Source organism: Typopeltis vanoorti, chromosome 12, assembly GCF_054136105.1.
Source record: "Typopeltis vanoorti isolate ZY-2024b chromosome 12, IOZ_Tvanoo_1.0, whole genome shotgun sequence".
NCBI classification, from domain to species: domain Eukaryota; kingdom Metazoa; phylum Arthropoda; class Arachnida; order Uropygi; family Thelyphonidae; genus Typopeltis; species Typopeltis vanoorti.
Genome location: NC_143560.1, coordinates 45880199 through 45905482, shown reverse-complemented (window position 1 = coordinate 45905482; position 25284 = coordinate 45880199). Strand labels below are relative to the sequence as shown.

At 33.7% G+C, this 25284-nt stretch overlaps 1 protein-coding gene across 5 annotated transcripts in view; it reads right to left on the bottom strand.

Moving 5' to 3' along the window:
- The window catches only part of LOC150100748 (pre-mRNA splicing factor CWF19L2), a 277753-nt gene that overhangs the window by 181297 nt on the left and 71172 nt on the right, over positions 1-25284 (bottom strand). For all 5 annotated transcript variants that reach the window (XM_090402132.1, XM_090402130.1, XM_090402133.1 and 2 more), the window contains exons 6-7: positions 22132-22528; positions 12913-13214 (exon numbers count right to left, since the gene is read on the bottom strand). In XM_090402132.1, coding sequence (XP_090258258.1) covers positions 12913-13214; positions 22132-22528 — 699 coding nt within the window. The remainder of the gene's footprint in view (positions 1-12912; positions 13215-22131; positions 22529-25284) is intronic.

The following is a 25284-nucleotide window of genomic DNA, read 5'->3' as shown; positions in this document are numbered from 1 at the left end:
AAATCCCTAGTCTAGAGACCAGACATAGAACTTCTCACGTTCTATATCTGGTCTTCAGGCTTCAGTCTAATACAAAGGAATGAAATTCAACTCTTGCCTAAAGACATTCACAAATTCCATTCATGGCTGATTTAGAGCCACTTCACCAAAAAAGGCTGGCTTGTATTAAAGCTACTTTTCTCCTCAATGGTTATTAGTCAGAGTTTATGCAGGACTATAAACAACTACAGATCTCTGAAATTTCAGTAAAATTTCTGGAATTCTAAGAAATGCCACTCATATGGTACATTCTAAGTGGCTTCATCTGCCACCTAACAAATGCAAACAAAAATTTGCTGTCAACAAAGCCATGCTTGTTTCAGTCAAACTGAAAGACCAAGAGGAAAAGTGCAGAGAAGAGAAACTGCATTTGTATCATCATGAATATTCAAAACTTTGTGAAACAGGTCACCAGCAGCATACATGCAGTCCAATGGAAAATGGATAAAATTCTTACATGGAAACAAATTTTTATATGAAAGACATTTCAAAGAGAGTGGTAAGACCCTTCTCTCTCTTTCTCTCTTGGAAATCACTGTATACCACTTATACATTTCTGGGAAACAGTTTTTTTTTTTTTTTTTTGTGTGTATAACGTTCATCAGTATAATATTAAAAAATGAATGAATAATGATCAGCAATGCATCGTCAACTTTCTATTATTAAAAATGAAAAAGATTACATGTATCAATTCAAAAACTTTTATTTGCACATGATTCGGAATTCAAATCTGATTACCATCATCCAAGCGTCATACAAGAAACGAAACAAAAATAAATAAAAAATGTGAAGAATATATATTGCTTATATAGTAAATCAGTGACCAATATCTAAATAAGTTTTTAGGAAGATTCAATACTTTACAATGAATTACATCTGGCTTGTTGCCAGTTGCATCTAGAATATCAAATACTCAAGTCAGTTTTTCATAATTTTTAATGAAATGACTTTTTAGTTACATAACTTTTAAATCTCTAAACGCATACATTTCTATTAACAATAGAATATGAAATAAAATGAGTCAATTAAAGGTCAGCTAGATAACTGGGAGGAGGCCCAACATAGCATATAAGAAATGCAGGAAAAACTGACTGTATCTTCTGATGAACTGTCCAATCTTTACTTTCTCATAATGTGTTCCATTATTTGGTAAACTGGATACTGAATGAACAAAGACAGGCTAGTAATTTTGAGACAGTTGAGTGAATTACATTCTGTATTGGCTTAAATTACACACACACACACACACACACATGCTAGACTGATGTAATGAAATTTCATGCCAATTATGACACTGCTTAGTTAATGCCAGGAAACCAGAGTGAACACTGAAAAATCAGCAACTGAAATAAACTTAACTTTAACAGAATTGATAACGGCCATCAACTTAAAAAAAGAAGAGTGAATACAGTAGAAAAATTAGAGAAGTATCATTTCAACATAACTGGTAATGCTGAGATGAAGAGACTAAATAGCTGAGCTATTTCTAAATAACAATTATGAGATGTTAGTTATTACATTATAATTATAGTCAGCCAACAAGATCAGGGAAAGAAATGAGTAACAGTAGCATTCAAAACTAAACATAAAGATAAATTTCTTGAATGGCTGGCCACTTTGGGCCAGCAATGTAGGTAAATTTCAAAATGGACAATGCAACTTATGAAAGAAAGTTCTATGGACAAATCTGTCATCTTTACATAGCACAGATAACATAAAGAAAAGCTGGTCCTTGTTGGAGAGCTAAAAGCAGAATACAAAATGAACACTAGACATATAGGAATGTTTTGTGAGATTTAGAGAATAGCTAAGATTATAATAATGGTAAGTACCTGCTGGATTTCTGTCTAGGACATGGAAAACAGTAACAATTTTCCATTTTTTTAAGTTAAGAGATATTAATCCCATATTGTTTCTTAGCCGAATATAGAAACTATATAAAGTTCGGTGATTCCAAGCGTAAGCAAATACCTGGATAGTGCAACCCCTGACCCATTTGGTAGTGCAAACTGAGGCAACTCATAGTAAGGGTGGAACAAGCTCCGATCACTATTCTTGGTATTTACCCATAATGTGAACTTAGCTCCTAGGAGCTGTATTACTGTTCTACATTATGAGAGAAGGTCACTACCCAGACCAGTTTCAACCTTTATTGAGGTCTCATCAGTGAGTAGGTAGACCTAGTTAATACCAAGTTTGTAGCAAAAAGAACTTGCATCCCTTCTATGAGAATTGCCAAGAAGGTGTCCTAATAAATTACTAATTACATGAAGAGCCAAAAGCTTTGATTCAGCGACATCAACTTATTTAAGTTATTTACATATCTTAACTTAAATAAGTTTATGTCGCCGAATTGAAGCCAAGCCTTTGGCTCTTCATATAATTAACAATTTTCCATGTTTTCAACATAAACATAAATTCGCATGGAAAAAAGAACACAGAAGACAACAAGCAGTTGTCTTGTTGACTACATTATTGTTGATAGTGATATCTTCACACTGGTTCAGGATACAAGAGGATCCTAAATAGGAAGTAATCACCATTCAGTTTTAGGTAGGATAAAAATGATCATATTGAAAAGAAGAATATGCACAAAAGTTTTAAAAATAATACTAAATGTTCAGCATTTAGCATTATTTTTTTTGCTGGTGACCAACCAGCTTTTGTAGGTGAACTGAAGACTCAAATAGAGGATTAAAAATTATAGTATTGGAGTAAAAATGAGAATTTGAAAACAAGAACCAAACCTTAGAGATCCAATGGTAAAATCTCAAGAAAATCTCGACAAATTCAATCAGACAAGCATGTAGTAAAGTTTTTCACAAGGAGACAAAGTTCAGAACTTTATGATGGACTCAAAGAGACAGTCCTGGAAAAGAAGAAATTACATCAAGTTTTCTGTAAGTAAGCCAGCAGGTGGGTACCCTTACATACAAACATGTAAGACTGGGCTATGTGTAAAAGCAAACAAAAACACAGGAAGACATTTCATGGCTAGCCATTTGGTATAATGCAGAGGAGTGCATTATAAATATTCCATAATGCAGATGATTTTTATTAGATCTTTCCTAGCAAGTGTCAGCTCAGTTTAATCAATTTAATGTTGTTGCTCTGATAACAAGCAATTGTGTCACACTTATTTAACTTTGACTCAGACAACAAACAAACAAAAAACAAACCTAATTATATATTGTGCAAGAGGCACTAAAGAGTCTCTGCAGCTTAGTTGGTTTCAACAATGCCCTTCAGTTGGAAAGACCTGAGTTTGAATATGTCTAAAACATGAACATTTACCAGGATTTATTTATTTTATATAGCATATAACTCACACATGAAAAGTTACATTACATTAATCCTTAATATATATGGACATAGTGATAGACATATGTACAATAATAAGACATAATACAGTCATCAAAGAGACACTCAAGAATAGGCTACAACTGAATGTCTAGGTTGATTATCCAGTCGACTGCACTGGTGTAGCATGGATGAAGTCTGACAGGTTTCCACTGTATGCACATAGGACACATTCTGCTATAATATGATTAATTGTCTGGCAGGGTGATCCACAGTCGCACCTGGGTGAGGCAATCATGCCCCATTTGTAAAGATGGTCTGCACATCTGCCATGGTTGGTGCGGATTCGGTTAAGGGCAGACCAAGTTTTTCCGAAGGTATCTGTGTTGGGTCCATTAATTCATGGAAGATCCCTGTTGAAGTGTTACACCAGGACTCTTTCCACTTCTCCTTCATGTTGAAACTTGTCTCTGCAAGATTTTTTGCTGTTAAGATTGGAGAGTGCCTTGACAATGAAGATGAATTAACCAGTCTCATATGGAGGTGGCAGAATTTTTTCTCCCAGAAACGAGTTTCTCATCTTGCATACAGGCAAAACTGGCCATTAAAGCACATGTAATTTACATATGAAGCATACTTATAAGCATAAGGCTAATCACTTTATCCTGGCATCGGTGTTATGAAATCCAAGGAAAATTTGGACGGTTATCAGAAGAGTCTGTTAAGAATAGAAGCAGCAGCAGCAAGGGGACACAACAATTTAGCATGGAGCACTCTGTGTTTTGAGTAATTTCAGTTAGTGTGTTCAGTGAGTGTCTCATTATTTCTAAATAATACCAGCTTGAGTTAGCAAAATGTTGGCATATAACTTTCAATAAATTACTGACAAATTTATTACAATCCTGGTTGCATAATTCTGTGCAACTGGGATTATAATAATAATAGTTATGGAAATTTGAATACAAAGAAATAAATTATTTCTCATCAATTGTTATAACTTTCTATTAAAAAAAAATCGCCACTGGGTTTTATTTTTGTGTAATTTTTCAAATATGCATATACATGTATATAATATACTTTTATATTTTTGTAACACGTTATCACTCCCGACTCATTTTCCCAGTTATAGTCTTCAGGTTTATTTCAGTCTCACATCACCTCTTTTAAGGGTCATAGGGTTTTCTTTTGTTTCTCCCATTTCTTCCTTTACCTCTTTTAGTCTATATGGTAATATTCTATGCATATGGTATACTTCTAAAATTATTTGTTTGGCTGTTTATTAAGGCTCTGTTATTTTTTACATTTATTGTAAAGCTGGTCGTGTCATAATCCTTGCAAAATTTCTTTTCATATCTAGTTTAGTTCATACTGCTATTTTCAATATTGTTGTATATATATCCAGATTCCAACAGACTTATTTCTCTATAAGACTACCTGACTACTTTTATTCTATTATTCCTCTTTAAGACTAAGTCTAATAGAATTATTCCTATTCTTTTAACAAATGGCATACAAATATCTGTTCAGTGAAGTGACATCTGACAAGCAAAGTGTTACCAGAAAATAAGACTTTCTAGAATTTTTCATAAATATAGACTTTGCACATATAACATTTAAACTCCAGTATGAGAGAATAATTTCCATCAATATGTTGAGATTTTATTCAAGATATGAAGATATCATCATTAAATTTCTCTTATATACATACACGGAGCACAGCATACTATGATAGTACTACAAGAAAAGCTTGCTATATTACTAACTTTCTTACAATAAAAAAACACATTCAAAGTAAAAATTTTAATAAAGATACAAAATTAGATTGAAGTTTCTTAAACCATCATCAGTGTGAAAGAATGAATAATCGAAAAATTCCAAGACGATAACGTAAGCACAAGGAGAGTAGTATCTTTTTTGAGTCACGTAAGCAACAGATGAACTATTGCATTATGAGGATCCTATCTCTCTCTCTCTCTCTCTCTCTCTCTCTATATATATATATATATATATATATATATATATATATATTTGATGCAACAGATTTACTTAGCTATATGACATAATTAAATAAATTTAATGACTATAAGCTGAGAAATACCGAAATAGAAAAATATTATTTATTATTTGATCACACAACTAGTTTCGTTCACTGGGTACATAACATAAAAAGATAAATACAAAAATATACATTGAAAGAGGCAGCTATAAATTACTTGCAAATGTAATGCTGATATTTGAAGTCATTCTGGATGCCATAGTATTGTTGGGTACATTGAGGCCAGCATGATCACATGTGCACAAAAGCTGGATAGTTGAAGAGTGAAAATCATATTGATTATAGCTTAAGGTTAGTATTAAGATGGACTGCATTGGGGATAATTTCTATTGATTTCACAATTCTTCTTTCCAGTTCATTGCAACATTTGTCTTTAGGCTTTTAGTTAAAAACTTCCATAATTTCTCTCGTAAGTTTGTTCTCACTGAATGGAATCATTTTCTGAGTGGGACCACTACATTGTGCAACTGATGCAATCAACAGAGAAACAGTCAAGATCATAAAATTCAGATATGATGAAATTATCAAATGGCAGAATAGACCTGCAAATTTGAGTTGCTGTTGCCATTTTCTGAACTGTTCAGCATAAGAAGATCTCAGAGCAGGTGAGGTGGTGGCTAACTTCCTTTATGCATCCTGATCAGATACATTTTATTCTATATTTATTTTCTGCATTTCTTTCTCATCTTTCCATTTCTGGCATGGATGAGAGTACGGTGGATGATCTTGATGACAGTTTACACCTGTGGCTTTCTTGGCAAAGCAAGACTGGTTATCGTGCTCTTCACTGCCACACTGGGCACAGGTGACAGAACTATGACAAGCAATTTGGGTATGTCCATTTCTGGCATTTGAAGCATCTTAGTGGATTAGGGATGCACAGTTTAACAGGACAATTGAGATACCCTGCTTTAACAGATGTTTGAGTATCAAAGATAACGATTCTGTTTCTGGTTTAAACCAGGTGACCATCCCTATGGATCACATGTGTCACCACCTGATCTTTCAGCTCTAAACATATCTCCTCATCAGCAACATCTAGGAGATCCCATTCTGAGATCACTCCTCTATAGGAATTGAGTGTTTTATGGGGTGTAACTGTTACTGGTATTCCACCCATTTCAGAGTAATTTTTCAGAATGCTGTTGACACGATGTTTCTATGAGGACATTGCCAGAAAATGGTTTTTTAACTGTTTTGGGTGAACCCACCAATCCTTCTAGACCCTTTTGAAATAAGAAGGATGACATTCTCCTAATTGACTTCTACCTTTTGCATGGATGATTGGAAATACTGGTACATTTGTACTGGTATCACGTCTTTTGTTTCTTATTTCTGTTATCAAAAGGTGTATCAATGGTATCATTACTTGGTTGGGATTTTGTTAGGATCCCTGAAACAATCAAGAATGGAGGATTCATGCTTGAGAGGTTTTTTGTTCAGTGTCAGAGCTCCCCACACACACACACAGATGCCCACTCACTCGCAAGCAATGACTGTGCTCAAGAATGGAAAGCCAGGATTAATCCAGATGCTACACAAGCAGTACAGCAAGCCTTGGGCTCTGTTCCCAGTTCATTGGGAAAGACACTTCCTGCAGCATTCCTGACCCTTGCAGGCAAGCCCACTAGCCAACTGATCTTGTCTGGGCCATCCAGGACCGTGCATATTGCCAAAGAAGAGGCTAAAGTAGTGCAAGACAATCAAGATCTACCCTTTCTGGATATCCACAGTTGCACCACATAGCAAACGTGGCAGCAATGTTGTCAGTGAATTCCCAGTGCATCTGGAAGATAGAATAGTAAAAAAAAGCCTCAAAAGAAGTAGAGCAAAGAATACAGGAAGAAAAGCAAAGAAAATGGGGAAGAATGAAAAGACTCAGTACTATCACTGGGAGGTTCCCCTCTACTACAAATAATTGCCTCACATGGAAGGGAGGGGTTAGAAATTTTGTATGTAGGACTTCTTATTGATTCAAGAACCGATCTAAAAGGGTATCCAGATCATATATCCTGGATGACCTAACATGATAAGTTAAGTTTTTGAACAGTATCCAGATCAAGAGGGATGATGTTATATTTAGTACAGAATGGTAACATAGTACTATGTTATAATCTCAGGGAAAGAACACTCCTTTTATGTTTGTAAGTTGCAGAAATAGAATAACTGCTATATTTCCATTATCTGCTCTTGTAAGGTTAAATTTTTGTTATTCCAACCTCCTGACACTCCTGATGGTTTTAATCAACATTCTCTCTCTCTCAAACCTCACCAATGTTCCCCTTAATGACAACACTCTTGAACTTTTATCTCCTAAAGTCTCATCAAATCTTGCAGATTTTTAGCTAAGTTTGTTGACTCTGGTTATTTTAGTTGGAAAGGCAAACTCTATAAACAAATAGAAGGAATTGTAATGGGTTCTCTACTAGTTTCTTTCTGAGAATACTCAGAAAAAATTCATAATTTAAAAATTCCTAGCTACCGAGAATTGAATTTTTTTTTAATATTCTCAGAAAAAATTTAATTTTTTTTTAATGATCTTGTCGAATATCATAATCCCGGTCCCTTCATGCATGTCTATTCATATGCAGCATGATACTGAAGTTAATAAAATAATTATTGATAATGATTTTTGAATAAAAACTAATTTCACTTACTTTTATTCTAGTTATCCCTAACAATGAGTACAACAGATGAAGAACATCAGCAGTATTTAAAAAAAAAAAAAAAAAAAAAAAAAAAAAAAAAAAAAAAATCAGACAGCTCATTGTCAAATATGTTCCAAAACACTGCTATGTATCGAAAAGTGGACTTCACTACCATCTCAAATTTATATTTATGGCACGAAAAAAAAAAGCAGTGAAGATGATGCACAAACTCCTTCTACTTCAAAAAAACCAAATACAATGTTTCAAATTGTCAAACAGCATGTGCTATAAATAGATGAATTAGTTGCCAAACTTGCAGCAGTAGTAGATGGAATATCTATTAATATTATTGTAAAGAGTGATTTTATTCGAGAAAGTTTCTCTAAAAGAGATTTGCAATTACCAAAAAAATGCATCACCTGTTATGACATTAATATATAATTATTATGAAAAAATACAGGAAGTCTATACTGAAAAATTCTCAACTATAAAATGTAAAAATTAGCATTTCTATAGATGAACTGACCAATAATAGAAACTGAACATAAAAGAACTGTCACATGTTACAAGGAAAGCTCCCTGAATCTTGGCCAAATAAGAATTAATGGTACTTGTTCTGTAGAAAAGGGCTATTATTTAGTTAAAGAAAGACTACAGTCCTTTAAGATCTATTTTGAAATAGATGAAATTGCAACTATAACTAATGGCACAGCAGTTATGGAAAAATTAGGAAAATTATCACCAACCTTTCAGCAATAATGTTACAATCACACACTTCATCTTGCTGTGATAAGTGTTTTGTCAAAAAACTCAAATGTATCAATAGCAACAATAGTAACAAAAGTGATGACAAAGACAATGTTGAATCTGAATACAACAATGAATTATATTCTAATAATGTAGAATATGCTTTACCAGATGATGTTTCTGTGACAATATCTAGTATAAGAGAAATTGTTAATTCATTTAAATATCCTCCAATAAGAAATTCTGTTTTGAAAAAAAAAAAAAAAATGAAAAAAATAGTTATATGTCATTTTATACAAAAACACATTAGAATACATAAGTATGACTGATAGATTTTTAAGGATTTTAAAACTGGTAGTAACTGTTTAGCAAGAATTACAACTCTCTTATTTATGGAAAGATGACTATTCAAAAATTCGTGAAAATACATTAAACTGTTTAAAATCCTAAGAGTTGTAGTTGAAGAACTAGTAAAGCACAAGTTCCTATTTAAGCACAGTTTTTAGTGGAGATAACAAATTAAATTTGGAAATAGACAAAAGAATGAGCAAAGCTGGTATGGCAGGGAGCTAGCTGAATAAATTTATATGAAATAAGAGAAAAATTAGTCAAAACGCTAAACTAGCAGTATACAACACAATGTTCAAGCCAGTTTTAAGTTATGGATCTAAGAACTGGTTAAAAATAAGCACAATCAAAAATTATGAGACCAGAGTTTAGAAAACTTAGAAGTTTAGATGGCATTCATGAGAGAATCATATTAAAAATGAAGATATTAGGAAGAAGCTTGACATTGTTTGCATTCAAGAATGCATGAAGAAGGGTTAGCAAAACAGGTATTTGACAGGATGATAGGAAAAAGACCCAGATCAAGACCAAGATTGTAGGCGGATTGATTCAGTCAGAAGCGTGCTAAAAGGCCAAAATATTGAATATGGCATCCCTCAGTAACAACTATTTCTTTAGGAGTTATGACAAGTAATCTAATTTGGAAGCAAATTGTTGATTAGAAATTAGTAATAATGTAACCATCATCACGTAGTACTGTCATAGTGGCCAGTAAACCCCTTGAGGGTTGTTGTTCCATCGAGTCATTTTCAACTCCTGGTGATTATATGAACATACATTCTCCATTCAGATCTGTCCCAGGCCATATCTTTCAGAATTTCCAAGTATATTCCAGTTGCTTCTTTAACTCCATTCACACATCTAATTCTTGGTCTTCCTCTTCTGCTTCCATCAACTTTAGCAAGTATCATCATCTTCTCCAGACTGTCATTTGCTCACATAATATGTCCAAAGTATGACAATTTTTGATGATCATAGCTTCGAGGGGGCAATCTGGCTTTAATCTGTCTATCACTGATTTATTGGTTTGCTTTGCAGTCCATGGTATTCTTAGTAAGTGTCTCCAAACCCATAATTTAAATGCATCTATCTTCCTTCTTTCACTCTTTCTCAGGGTCCAACTTTCATATCCATACAGTACCACAGAGAATACTGTTGCTTTCACGATTCTGATTTTTGTTGCGAGCTAATATCTTTAACTTTAAAGAACTTGCTTAAATTTGTCATTGCTTTCTTTCTGAGTAATAATTTTCTTCTTCTAACTTCTTCAGTATAATAATCATCTTTATCAATTTGGAATCCTATGAGCACAAAATTGTTAACTGTTTTTCCATTTTCTCCCCATCTACTTCAAAATCGTTAAGTTTAAATGTTTTGTCACAACTTTTGTCTTTTTGAGGTTAAGTTTAATACCATATTTAGCACTTTCTTCTTTAACTTTCCTCCAAATCTTCTTTGCATTCTTCCACCAATTTTAATTCCAACTGAAGACTCCTCCAGCCCTGGCATTCTTAAAATGTATTCGCTGTACAAGTTAAACAGGTACGGAGATAAAATACATCCTTGTTGCACCCCTTTACCTATTGTGAAATACTCAGTTTTACCAAGATCTGTTTGGACAATAGCTTCTTGTTCATAATAAAGATTCCTCAGAAGGATAATGAAAAGCTCTGGTACTCCCATTGTTCTTAACACATTCCACAGTTTCACATGATCTACAGAGTCAAAAGGCAAGGCTTTTGACTCTGTAGATCTTGCATTCTGACCCTGTAGTTAAAAACAAAGGTAGACATTCTTTTACTATTCCTGTGCTCTTTCTATTATCTCACATTGGCGATTTGATCTCTTGTTCCTCTGCCTTTTCGAAATCCTACCTATTTATCTGGCATTTCTCTCTTCATGAATGGTTCCAGTCTTTTCTGAATGATCTTAAGTAAGACTTTACTTGCACGAGAAATCAGTTCTATAGTTCTGTAATTTTCGCACTCTCTTGCATTGCCTTTCTTCAATAAAGGTATATAAACTGATTTTTTCCATTCCCTAGGCCATGTAGTTGTGATCCAAATTTGTTGACATAGAGCTGTTAATATTTTAACTGGGAGAAGAGGCTGCTCAAAGTTAAAATTTTAGCTGCTCAAAGCCCTGGGAGAAGAGGCTTTGAGCAGCTCAACAGGTATTCCATCTCCTTCTGGTGTTTTCTTACTGGATAGCTGCTGCAGTGCCTACCTCACTTCACTCTCCAGTGGTACTCGCTTCTGCATATAATCCTGCTCTTCAAATTTCTCAGTAATTTTGGAATCCTTTCTGTATACTCTTTCCATCTTTCTTTGATGTATGCAGCTTCTGTAAGATATTCTTTGTGTTTACTTTTCAATATTGTCACCTTGGCACTAAACTTCCCTGTTAGTTCTCTGATCTTTTTGAAAAGATCTCTTGTTTTAGTCTTCTATTTGTTGGCATTCCTGGTTAAAGTATTTTTCCTTGTCTCATCTGGTTTGTCATTGAAACTCTGCATTCAAATGCCATACTTCCTGCAAATTTCCTGTGGCCTTCATTTTCCTCCTTTTCTGAGTAGTTTTGATGGCATCTTCTGACAGCCATTTAAACTTCTTACAAACTGTTAGAATATTCTTCTTTGCTTCTGTTTTAATTATATCTTTAATCTCTTCCCATAGTTCATCTGGTTCTCTTTCACACAAATTGAGTGTGTTGAATCTGTTCTGTATACTAATATTGTATTCAGCTGGTATGTTTCCAAGATTATACCTGATTGACATTTGTGTTGTTTTTAGTTTCCGTAATTTCACATGTATCATAGCCACTAATAACTCATAGTCTGTTCCACAGTCTGCACCTGGAAAAGTCTTGACAGACTGCATTGCACTTTTCCATCTTCTTTGTCCAAGTATATAGTTAATTTGATTTCTGTATTGTCCATCAGGTGATATCCATTTGTACAATCTTCTTTTGTGCAGAGAATTCTTTGTTTGTTGCTAAACAAACAAAAATTCTCTGCATAAAACTCAACTAGTCTCTTCCCTGCAATGTTACGAATACCTAAACCCAAACGACCTGTTATTCCTTGTTCTTCAGTCTCTACTACTTTTGCATTCCAATCTCCGATAAGTAGCCATAAATCTCACTTTGGTGTTGCATCTATCACTTATTGTAACTTGCCATAAAATTCTTCAATGTCTTCTTCTGGTGCCTCTGTAGTGGGTGCATAAACCTGAGGGTACATATCAGGAAACTAATGATGATAACCTACACACACATCTAGTTCATCTATTTCTATTCTCACATTGGCAAGCAACTGCAGTGTCTCCACTGCAGCTTGCTAATGTGATTCCTCAGAAATTCAACTATTTCTTTTGTTTCTGCCACTGAATGAACACAACCAACATTCGTAACTGTCATCCTTCCATAATCACTCTTTGTCCTGCACACTACATTGAAATGATTCATGGGAATTTTAATGAACCTGATCAGCTAACATAAATATAATTAATGCACATTGTAAATATCATAAAACTTAAACTCCATGGATCTTCTGAGAAATTAGATAAAAACATCAGCTGCCATCAGAAATTTTGTAATTTAGTTTTACTTACAATTTTAATAACAAAATATATTATAAAAATGGTAAATGAAATTAAATTACTTATTGTCAGGTTCATTTCTTGAAAATAAGAAGTTATAATCCATGAAAAATCAACTAATTCAAAAGTATTACATTTTAAAAAATATCATGATAATATCAGTAAACATAATTACCTTCTGTCTTTTTCCACGTTTAGAAGATTCCTCTTTCAAGTTTTTACTACCAATGCAAGGTAAGAAAATAACCTTTTCTTCTTCAGGACTTGTTTGCTGTTTGGCAGCTTTTTCATAATCTTTCTTAGCTTTTCTTGCAGCTTCTAACTTTAATTTAAGTTCAGAAACTAGTTCATTATTTCCTAGCAGTTCAGCTTTTAACAGTTTTGCTCCTAATTCATTCATTTCTTTGTCTGTTAGCAAAGTTTCAAATGGATTTGATATTTGCAGATTACCTTCCTGCTTATTAGAATCATTCTGAACTAAAGCAAAAAAAATAAAATAATAATTAGATAAATGAAATTTTGTGCCAAAAAAAAAAAAAAAACATTGTGTGTGTGTGTCCAACTTCAAAACAAAAGAGAATTAATGTGGTAACGTTCTCACTCCCAAAGAGAGGATGGCATTTGTGAGATCAGTTTCTCAAATTTTGGTGTTTAAGAAGACTATAGATGGCAAGAAGTATGAATAATTGTTTGTCAGAAAAAGGTCTATTCACATATCAAGAAGCTGAGACCTACATGTGAGGCTACTGTTTCAATGTTGAAACATGCACTGGTGTCTAACACAGTAAAGGCATGTGTCCAAAAGTTTTCATGAGGATTTCAAGATGTAAAACATTCTTAAATGTCATCTTTTGTTTATGGCATTTCAATCAGCTTGAATATATGATGAAATGGGTAATATGAATTTATATACCTCTGTATAGATGCAGTCAGTAAGTGACAGGCTGTAGAGATTCAGGTTCAGTTTCAGTGCTATTCAAGAGGAATCTGAAGTAGAATCAGTGAGCTTTCAAGTCAATGGAGTCACAGAAGAAAGAACTATAAGTTACTTCAAGCTTAACTCAGATTTTTGCCTTATATCTGCAGCCATGCAGAAGTAGGAAGAAACTATGATGTGCTTAAACCTTTTACTGAAGATACTTCACAACCTATACTGAATCAAGATTTGTTTTTCTATAACTACAGTGTTTGCTGCTTTTGAATTATACAGAACAATGTTCAAACCCTTAATGATAGGAATAAATAATATTTCTTGTTACACATATTTTAGCAATTTTACTGCTTAGTATTATGTTGGCAACTACAAAATACAATGTTATGTCTACGCTTTCTCTTGGTTTTGTTTTACTATCTTTCTTTTCTTTACTTCTATTTTTAGTTTTATGCCTTAAGGTTACTTGTACCAGAAGTTAGCTTCCGACAAATTTATTTACTTTAGATCGATTGCGCCAGCCGGTAACTAGTTCCTGATACTTAAGTTTACTCTACTAACTATCTTGACAATATGACAATATTATTTAGTATTGGGAACACGTGGTGTGCAGTCGCAGCTCCCCATTCCTTTTTTTTTTTTCATCAAATGTCTCCCCCCCCCACACTTACACGAGTTTGAACTTTTATAAGTGGTAAGTCACTCTCAAACAACAGGATGTACAAACTTTGATTTAGAATAATGCAATTTAATACAACTAAAAATCATGTAATAATAATATAAAAGAAACAAGTTCATGCACGAATGCTCACGCAACTGCAATAAGCTCACTCAATCCCTCTCACATACTTCTTAATATGCAGGCTCATACAATTATATTCCAGGAGCATCAGTTAATCAATCTTATTTCCGTGGTTTGCATTAAGATCAAACGATACTCCAGTGGTTATGCAAACTTTGGCAATGCAAAGTTAACTAGATTACACATGATATGTTCACTGAATTTTATCAATTACTATTTTTGTTGAAACAAACTCCTTGCTATAAATCTTATACAAGTCACAGGCTTAACGTACAAAGCAGTGCCTTCACTCATTGTATCTCATATAATAAATCACCTCTTAACTGTCCCACTATAGTATCACTCGAACATGAAATTACATATTACAACAGGAACAGCCTATCAAGACGTTCAGTCCAAAAACAGATCTTCTAGTTGGGTCGAGCAGGGCTATCCCCTTTTTGCTTTCTCTGGTTTTACAGCATTTGATATATATATGTATACGGCAAAAGATATGCACCTTACCGGCTATTTTCCTTAATGAGATGGTTCCTTTTTTAGATCTGGTCCTTCTTCGGACATGGCAAGATTTCCTTGTCGCTCCACTGTCTATCTTTATTCATTCTTTTCGAAATGTGGCTCCTTCGCTATCGTCACATTGGCGGCAAACTCGCCAATGGCCCTGTATGCTGTTTCCCTGCTGTTCAGTTGGACATCCTGTACACATCTTATATCTCAACGGCGAGCAACCTCACTCTCTGTCTATGTCACTCACTCAGCCATCTTTGATTCGTCAGATAACAATGAGGTCATGTCCTTTTCTCGGCGGCCCTCTCAACGGAACTGTTACTGTAGGGGTTACCGGATGACTTTTTCGGGTTTTCTGCAGTGTCATGGACTATTGCGTAGTGATCAGATCTTCTGCTGATTGGTTACCATAATTTTCCCTGTATTGGGTATGATTCTAAACAGTATTTGGATTACACTACAAGAACATTATCAATTAAGTTAATATACCTTTCAATTACAAGTTATTTAATACCTCTCTGCCTCTGCTCTTGAGAGTTTAAGCATGTCTTTATGTTAAGATACTATTTTCTCATGTTGTGTTTGAAAAAAATGGCTGACTTTTAGTGGGCCAGTTATTTCCGACACAACAAAAAATAATGCTAAACTAGAAAAGATAGCTGATTATTTGCAATCTTGTTCATACCAAAGAAATCTAATGTGTATTCTATGGAAGATATCCAAGTAATGAACATTTTTTTCTCCATAAAAGAGCTGGGCCATAAAGCAGTAAGTCTATATACCAGACATCATAGTTATTAGCTCACTACATACAAAAATGCATAAATAAATAACAATTCTGAGACAGACAGATATTCATTGGGTAGGAATTCCATAACCAAACCCATTAATTAACAGGCATAAAGTATACTTGGGTTTAATTTATTCCTTATTAGGCAGTGTAAAATTAGGTTAAAAAATTCTCAATATCCAAAATTTGAAAATGTATTAGGTGATAAGTCACTAATCAAACTAACCATATATGAAAAACTATAAGTTTCTATTAGGCACAATTTCTGATGTAAATACTGTTTTCAGCTTGAATATAGATAGCTACAATATGTCAGTTGTGGTTAACATAACTGTCATGGAAATAAAATTAAACTACCACTTTAATCTTGTTTGTTAAGTAGTGGGCAATGGTTGGTAAAAAAAAAACAATGGATTTCTTGTAAGACATAGTTCACATTATAAAGGCTAACTTCAATTTAAAAGTTTCAAAGACACCCACACATATAAATTCATCAGTGCATTAGAGATGGAAACACAATTAGTGGTAATTTGTAAAACTTTCATATGAAGTAAAATTTTTAATTTACGATTTCTTAATTCATGATCCACATTATATATTATATATAAAATAGATCTGTAACAGTTCTATTAACAGGTTAATGACTTGGAAAAATTGATGAAACATTATAATAAGAATGATTATTTATTAATTGCGGGAGGCCAATGCTAATGTAGGGAACCAAGTACACGTAACCCTCGTATAATGTGGTACTCATACAATGCAGTCTACAAATTGTGGTATCCCTTGTTCATCATAGTCTACAATTTCTAGTAACCCTTTATTTTTTTTTTCATATTTTTCACCGTGGGACTTAAAAATCAAATTTTATCTTCGTTAAATTTGTGTCTGCCCGTATTGTGCAAGTAGTTATAAGTATCGAATTTAGTTTTATTGTATCACTGAATAAGGTACTGTACAGAGGGCTTTTGTAGTCTGTGTCATTCTAGAGACAGATGGAATAAAAATGGCACTAACTAATAAATCACATGTCCCCCTCTCACAGAAACTACTCTGTATAGACTTAAGCAAAACCATATGTTGCACTGAAACACAGCATCTAACTAAAAACTATTGTCCAATTTTTCAATTATGAAATAAATGTTTTTTTTATTGCATTTGAAATTCTCGATGTCATTATGGCAGATCACAAAGGCTAACTTAAAATAAAAGACTACCAAGAACTGAAATATGCCATATAATGAATATATGAGTTTGCCTGCCACCTCAAACGCAAACAACTTGAATATAGGATGAAATATTCAAGCCATAAAATTCAACCAAGGGTTGAAACGTTTGTGTGAGTTGAGCCAGTCAGTAATGAGAAGTTCCATCGGAACAATAAATGACACCCTGTGTGAATGTGTTAAAACTAATAGTGAATGTTGTTATGACAGTTTCAGATGTTATGGAATTCGAATGAAGAGAATTAGCATTTCAACTCAACACTTATCGGGTGCTTTTGTCTTTGGGTCGCGCGATCTTTTGTTAATACCGCACCAATCATATGCACGTCCTTATAGCTGCTGTCTTGTGTAAAACAAAATTCAGTTTGTATGTATTTTAACAATTAAAAAAAAACCTAGAATAATTTATGAGCGTATAAAAGGATATTACCTGTAAACTGTTGACGTGCCATCAAAATTCTCAGACGTGCCACCTCTGGCACGAGTGCCATAAGCTCGCCATCTAGGGTTTACTGTATAAAGTGTTTATTGTTGAAAATTGTCTTCGTTTTTTGCTAGGAAAGTGCATTTAAAATCATAAGTGTGTTATTCTCAAGCAGAGCAGTTTATTTTCTGTTGAGTTACATACATATGTAATGCTTTTTTTTTTTAATGTAAAAGTTTATTTTTATTGTAATGGCCACTAAAACTGCAACGAAAGGGAAAAAAACCTAACAAAATTAACATCTTGGATCAGTTGAAAATTGGAGAAAAACCAAGAGTTGTTGCAAGGACTCTGAATTTAGTGAATCAACAATTCGAACAATCAAACAAAATGAACATAAAATCCGAGAAAGTGTTATTGCTGGGTCAACGATAAGTGCAAAGCGCGTTGCTCGTGTTCGCGATATTCTAATAGAAAAAATGGAGAAATCTCTAATGATTTGGATAGAAGATTGCACTCAAAAGAAAATTCCTTTGGATGGACACCTTATTAAGCAAAAAGCTCTCAAAATTTATAAACATTTAAAAGAACTTGATCAAGATTCTTCAGAAGAAATCTCTCAGCATAGATTTTCTGCCAGTAAGGGTTGGTTCGAAAACTTTAAAAAGGGGTTTTCTTTGAATAATCTTAAAATCTAGGGAGAATCAGCATCAGTAGATGTTGAAGCTACCCGGAAATACCCAGCAGAACTTTTAAAAATCATTAAAGAAGGTGGTTACAGTGCAGACCAGGTGTTCAATGCAGATGAATCTGGGTTATATTGGGAAAAAAAAAATGCCAAAACACATCTATATTTCGAAAAATGAAAGATCAGCTCCTAGATTCAAAGTTTCCAAAGATAGAATTACTCTACTATTTTGTAGTAATGCATCAGGTGATTACACGACAAAACCAATGTTTATTAACCGATCTGCAAATCCTCATGCGATGAAAGGACTCGACAAGTCCATCCTACCTGTTTATTGGCAGGCCAACAAAAAGGCATGGGTTACAGCTAGCATGTTTGAAAATTGGTTTTTCAAGTGTTTTGTACCCGATTTAGAAAGTTACATAAAGAAAATGAACTTCAAAATTCTACTTCTTAGATAACACACCGGGCCACCCAACAAATTTAAGCCATCCGAATATTAAAATAACTTTTTTGCCATCTAATACTACTTCACTTATTCAACCACTCGACCAAGAAATAATATCAACATTTAAGTCATATTATATTCAGCAAACATTTCAATTAATTTTGAAAAAAATGGAATCTAATCCAAACATGACACTGCCTCAAGCGTGGAAAGAGTTTTCAATATTGAATTGTGTAAAAATTATTTCTCTGTCCATTAAGGAATTACAACCCTCTACTCTGAATGCTTGCTGGAAAAAAATATGGCCTGAAGCCGTAATGGAACAAAATTTCGTACCTCCAGTGGATGCCGAGCTACGTCGTATAATAAACGTCGCACACATTTTCGGTGGAGAGGGTTTTTGCAATATGGTTGAAAACGAAATTAGTGAATTAATTGATGGAGAACAGATTTAAATGAGGAGGAACTGGTACAATTAATATATGGCGTCGAACCAAATGGTGGGGAAAGTTCTGCCCAAGATTCTGATTGTGATGAATCTGTTAAAGAATTCAGTTTAAAGAAATTAAGAGAAGGATTGGACTTGGCAAGAAAGTTAGGAAGTTATTTTACAGATAATGATCCCTCAATGGAGCGCTCGGGAAAATTCACGAGCCAATTTAATATTCGTTTAGTGCCATATTATGAACTTAATAAAAAAATTGCAACATAGTGGAAAGCAAAGTCTTATTACTGACTTCTTGATGACTAAACCAGCCGAAGTATGCAATGAGAATTATACAAATGATGTCCAAGAGATTTCAAGTGATGATGACCTCCGGACACTTAAAGAACATCTACGAAATGTTATTTCTGAAGACAGTGATAACGATTAAAATATGCGCTTTATTTTATTGTATCTAAAACATTTACGAATTATGCGCAATGAAATTTATGTACAATTTGTAATTTTTATAATTTTATACTACGTATTTGTCATACTTATGTTTTCTTAACTTACATGAATTAAATAAAAATATTGTTTTTGTTGGATATGTCATTGTTGTTTATATAATTTAAAAAAAAAAAATGATTTCGGAACCTAACCCTACTTTTTCTATGTGATCTATGTCTTGTATAATGCGATTTATATAACGCGGCATTTCTATGGAACCTAACATCCGTGTTATACGAAGGTTACCTGTATATCACAAGTTGTAGGTACATATGGAGAACAAAATTTAAATAAAAATGGAAACAAATTGAGAAATTTCTCATCAAAGAAGGGGTGAGGTCTAGATTTTTCTCTCATAGTGGTGTGTGATTGGAATGGATTGCCATTGGATGTTGTGTGTGAAAGCAGAGTGAATGAATTCAAGAACAAGTATGATAGCTGATGTGTGTAGCATGTGGCCTCCCTCGATGAGTCCCTGACTCCCTGGAGGTCTCTCTTAATAATAATATATCATCTTGTTTTAACATATTAATAGTCAGTGGATTGAATCAATATTCAGCACCAGTAATTTCAAAATAAAGATAATTAGAAATACACTTTACACTGTTAGCATTGATTAATATGAGATGATAGATTTAGATTTTGCAAAGGCTTTCAATAGATTACTACATGACAAACTAGTAGTTAAATTGGAACAAATGAAGTTGAATAGATTAGTGTGGATTGAAGATTGGCTGTCTGATAGGTATCAATAGGTTGTGTATGGGAGAGTGATATCCCGGAAGAGGAAAGTCACTAGTGGCAAACACTAGGGATCTGTTTTGGGGGCCAGTGTTGTTTAATCTGTATATAAATGACATTGGAAAGTGCTCAAATGGTGATATACAGTTGTTTGCAGATGATGAAAAGTTGAAGAGAGTTAGTAGAGTAGGTATTGTTGCTTTGCAAGAGGACTTAAATAGACTGTCTAAATGGGCAAGTGTGTGTGTGTGGAAAATGTTCAGTTTAATGCTACAATGTGTAAGGTTTTAAAATTTGGGAAGCAAAGATGGAATGCAGAGTATAGAAATAGTGCGATATTTTGGAGGAGGTGGAGAATTTGGGGGTTGTGGTGGATAGAGACTTGAAATTTTGTGAACATTTTGCTAAAATTATGAGGACAACACAACATTATGGGAATGATGCAGAGAACTCTGACATGCAGAAGTAAGGATGTTTTGATTCTATTGTACAAGACTTTGATCAGGCCACATATGGATTACTATGCACAGATTTGGTCGGCACCAAAAGGATGATGAGATGTTGGAAAGGATCCAAAGACGATTGACTAAATTGGTATCTGGTCTTTGGAATGTGGAAAATATTGGATAGATTGAGAGAATGCAAATAACATAGCTTAGTGGATAGAAGTAAGAAGGAAGACATGATCAAGATGTATAAGTTGGTAAGGGATAATTACCAGATTAGCATGGATGAGATTTTTCATAGAATATCTGGAGACAGGGTAGAACGAGAGGCCATCCCTGGAAGCTGCATAAGGTGCATGTGTGTGGGGGGGGATTTTTGCACGGAGAGTGGTGGGTGATTGGAATGCATTCTAAGAGCATGAGACTATCTTGAATGCATTTAAGTCGAGAGACAATTAGCTGTGCATGTGAGAGTGGAACTTCCCAAGATGAGTCTCTTGACTCCATGGAGGAGTGTTAATAATAATAAGACAACAGAATAAACAAAACCCATATGGTGGGGAGAATGCCAGTTAAATAAATTTATATGGAATGAGAGAAGTTAGCAAAAACACTAACTAGCCATATAGAAAACTATTGTAACCTATGGATCTCTGGGAGAGTTGGGTTAGAAATAAAACAGTTTATAAAAAGACTAGAAACCACAGCTACAAGGAGTGAACAAATAATTTCATTGGAAGAATCATAATAAAAACAAAATAGTTGAGAGGCACTTGACACTGTTGGCATTCAAGAGTGTCCAATCAGAGCTAATCTAAGAGTTTGGTCACTTAAACACAATGAAGAAGTTAGCAAAAAGACTCAGAGGAAGACCAAGATCTAAGTGAACTCATGCAGTTAGTGCAATACATACCAAAATGTAATATCTGTTAATACTTGAATCCTGACAAATAACAGATTTGAGAAAAACTGTGATAGGAAACTAGTCATATAGTAAACTTCATCGTGTAATACTATCATAACAGCCTGCACATTTTTTGGGAGTACTCCATCACTATCACAAATTTAATAGTTAAATGATGAGTTACTCACTCCTTTCTGTCTTATTTACAAAGTAGCAAATCTTGTAATTTACAATTCCTCAATTCTATTATTCCCATAGTTAAATTCCATAACTATGTTAGTTAGTGTCTCCAATACATTATGTTGTTTTATAATTTGACTTTTTTAATAGCCAAATATGTGACTGTTGAAAATCAAGGTAATCAGATATGCACAACAGTCTACATTGGTCTTATAAGTCATGACAGTTTTTAATGAATTTTTCATTGTATATTCAAACAAACATAAGAAAGTGGATTTTCATGTCCTGAAACTAGTTTATATTAATCTAGATTTTTGTTCTTTTTTTAATAACTAATTATATTAAAAAGTAATATTTAAAAAAAGTGCTTTACCTTGAATAGTTGTTTCAGTATTTAAATCTGGTTTTACATATTTCTTTTTCATCCAAGAGTGTTTACTGCTGACATTTTTATTTTTATTTGACCAAGGCACAGGATCTTGGTCCTCATCATTTGGTTTTGAAAAAATGCTAACAGGTGAAGTTTCATCTGAAACAGATTTTACATTTGATGAATGCTGGATATTCTCAAATTCAGCAGTGGAGTTGATTCGATTCTTTTTTGCTTTCATCAGGTTCTGTGAGTTGTGTTTGTCAAATTTATCATTCTCTGTTTTAGTGTTAAAGTCAATATCTCTAATCTCATTATATCTTTGTTTTATGTGTGTTTTTTTATTCTCAAAAACTCTTCCTTCAGCTTCTGCAATAAGCGATTCCAACTTTTCTAATGACTGGGAAAAAAAATAATAAATAAACAAATAAATAAATATACAAGTAAATAAACAATGAAATTTTGTTTAGAAAATCTAAATATAAATTAAAGATACCAAGAAATTATATACTTTGTTTAATACTTTATCCAAGTGTCAGTAAACAAGTTTGCACCTGAACTATTTTCAGGACTGGAGCAACTTGTGGTAAAGGTGTGAGGCAAGTGATGTGAAGTCATACACATGAGTTGCCCCAGTCCTGAAAATAGTTCAGCACAAACTTGTTTGCTTACACTTGGATAAAGGATTAAACCAACTATATAATTTCTTGGTATCTTTAAATAATACAGAGTGTCCCAAAATTCATGCAAGAAGTAATTTTGATAGAAAACACAGGTTTTTAATTAAAAATTGTAATTTCTTATTGATTCATAAAGTATACAGTATAGGGTTATGCATGGAATAGCATATTGGGTAAATGGCCTCCACGGCTTTGCTGGCACATACGCACTCTTTGTCGAAATTTTCCATGACCGTTTTGCATAAATGTGGCTGAATTTCATTGATACAGCACTCAATTTCCTCCTTCAAGGCGTGGGGTGGTCGTGGGCTTGTTGGCATAAACCTTAGACTTCAAAAAACCCCAAAGAAAAAAGTCCAGCGGCGTTAAGTCCCATGATCTGGGTGGCCAATTCTGATCACCAAAACAGGAAATTACACGACCAGGAAATGACTCATGCAGTAATTGAATCGTTTCTCGGGCTGTATGGCATGTGGCACCGTTTTGTTGAAACCACATGTCGTCCACATCCATATTTTGCAATTTAGGTACAAAAAACTGGATTATCATGTCGCTATCGCAACATGATAATCCAGATTCGACATGATAATTTGTAGATTTTCTGAACCCCAAATGTGACAATTTTGTCGATTAACGAAGCCATCAAGATGAAAATGAGCCTCATCGCTGAAGATGATTTGTTCGAAAAATAAGCATCCACTTGTTGTTTAGAAACAACATAATCCATTCAACAAATTCTCTTCACTGTGTGTGGTCAGTAGGCTTCAGTTCTTGAGTCAATTGAACTTTGTAAGAATAAAGATGCAAATCTTTTGTGAGAATATGCTGTAGAGAGCTTCTCGAAATGCCCAATTCAAGACCATGGTGCCGAATTGATGTTCCTGGACTCTCAACAACACTCTCACGAACTGCTTCGATGTTTTCTGTTGAACAACTTGTTGAAGGATGGCCAGAGTGTATAAGATCACTAATTGATCCAGTTTCCTTGAATTTTTTAATTAATCTTTTCACAGTTGATGAAGTTAAATCACTATTCCGACCATATTTTGTACGAAAATTGCGAACTGTAGCTGCCAAACCTTCATTATTTTTAAAATATTGCTCAACAGTGAAAATGCATTGTTCTTTCGTGTAGCGCTCCATTTTTAATAACCCTGAACTGTCAGCTGTCACGCTATCTTTTTTTTCTCGTTGGCAACACTTTAGCGCACAAATGGCGCTAAATTTAAATCTTGCGTGAATTTTGGGACACCCTGTAGAATAACCAAGTGGAAACACAACAAAAATCTAAATATAATGAAAAATCAATGTTAAAAAAATCCTGCAACTGTGAACTTTATTTTGCACTTTAATTTACCATAAGAATGACATACACCAGAGGTTTTCAACCTTTTTTTTTTTATCTTACGGCACACTAAAACCAATTACTAAAATATTACAGCGCACTGTTCAAGTATTAAGAAATATATTGACTGTTTCAAATAAAGATGAAACATCTCTTTAAAACTCCATTTATTTATGACACTTTGTAATGAAATACAAAAGAATAGTCAGTTATTTATGACAGTTAATTATTTATTAATTTTTTCTAATATACATACATGTAACATAAATGTATTTTTTTTAATCAATGAAACACCTCAGCTCGGCATTGTTTCATTATGTCCCTTGTGCGGGATCAGATTGTAGATAGGCATACCCTCAAATCTTCTTCCAAAGTTTCAAGCCATGAGATATTTTTTATATGGTTCATTGCAGGAAAAACAAACAGATCGCTTACCCAATCTAAGTATGATACATCAAGTGAGGGAAAATATTTTTCAATATTTTTGTAAAATCAGATCTATAAGATTTTTATCCAATCTGCAACCATTTGTCAGTTCAAACATTTGTGCTGTTTTCTTGTTTGATTCTTGCTTTCCAAAGCATTAATTTTGTTGGTGCAAGTAAGAATATTTCATGTTTCCTTGCATACTTCTACTAACAGTGTTCAAAGTTTGAAACAAATCAGCAAGGAATGCAACCCTTTTGCAACACAGATCATCGCTAAGAAAATCAGCTAACTCAGATTACTGAGTTGTCAAAAAAGTTAGAAGCTCATTTTTGAGTTCATAGAATCTTGAAAGAATTTGCACTCGGGATAACCACTTCACTTCTGTATGCATTAGCAGCTGCATGTGAGAAACTGCCATTGAGGAACATAGTGCTGCAAACAATCTCAATTCTAACAGTCTACTTTTGATATAATTAACAATTTTGACCTTCTTGTCTAGTACTCTTATCGGCTCAGGTACTAATGATTTTGAAACTAGTACTTTGTACTTCTCTGAGTAGAAAACAATGAGTAAAAACAATTCTGGGGTTCTTTTGTTAAGCCAGTATGACAAATCCTTTTACATTTCCCGACATAGAGCAAGCACCATCCATACAAATACATGATTGCCAGGATAAGTTGTGAAAATTGAAATAATTATCA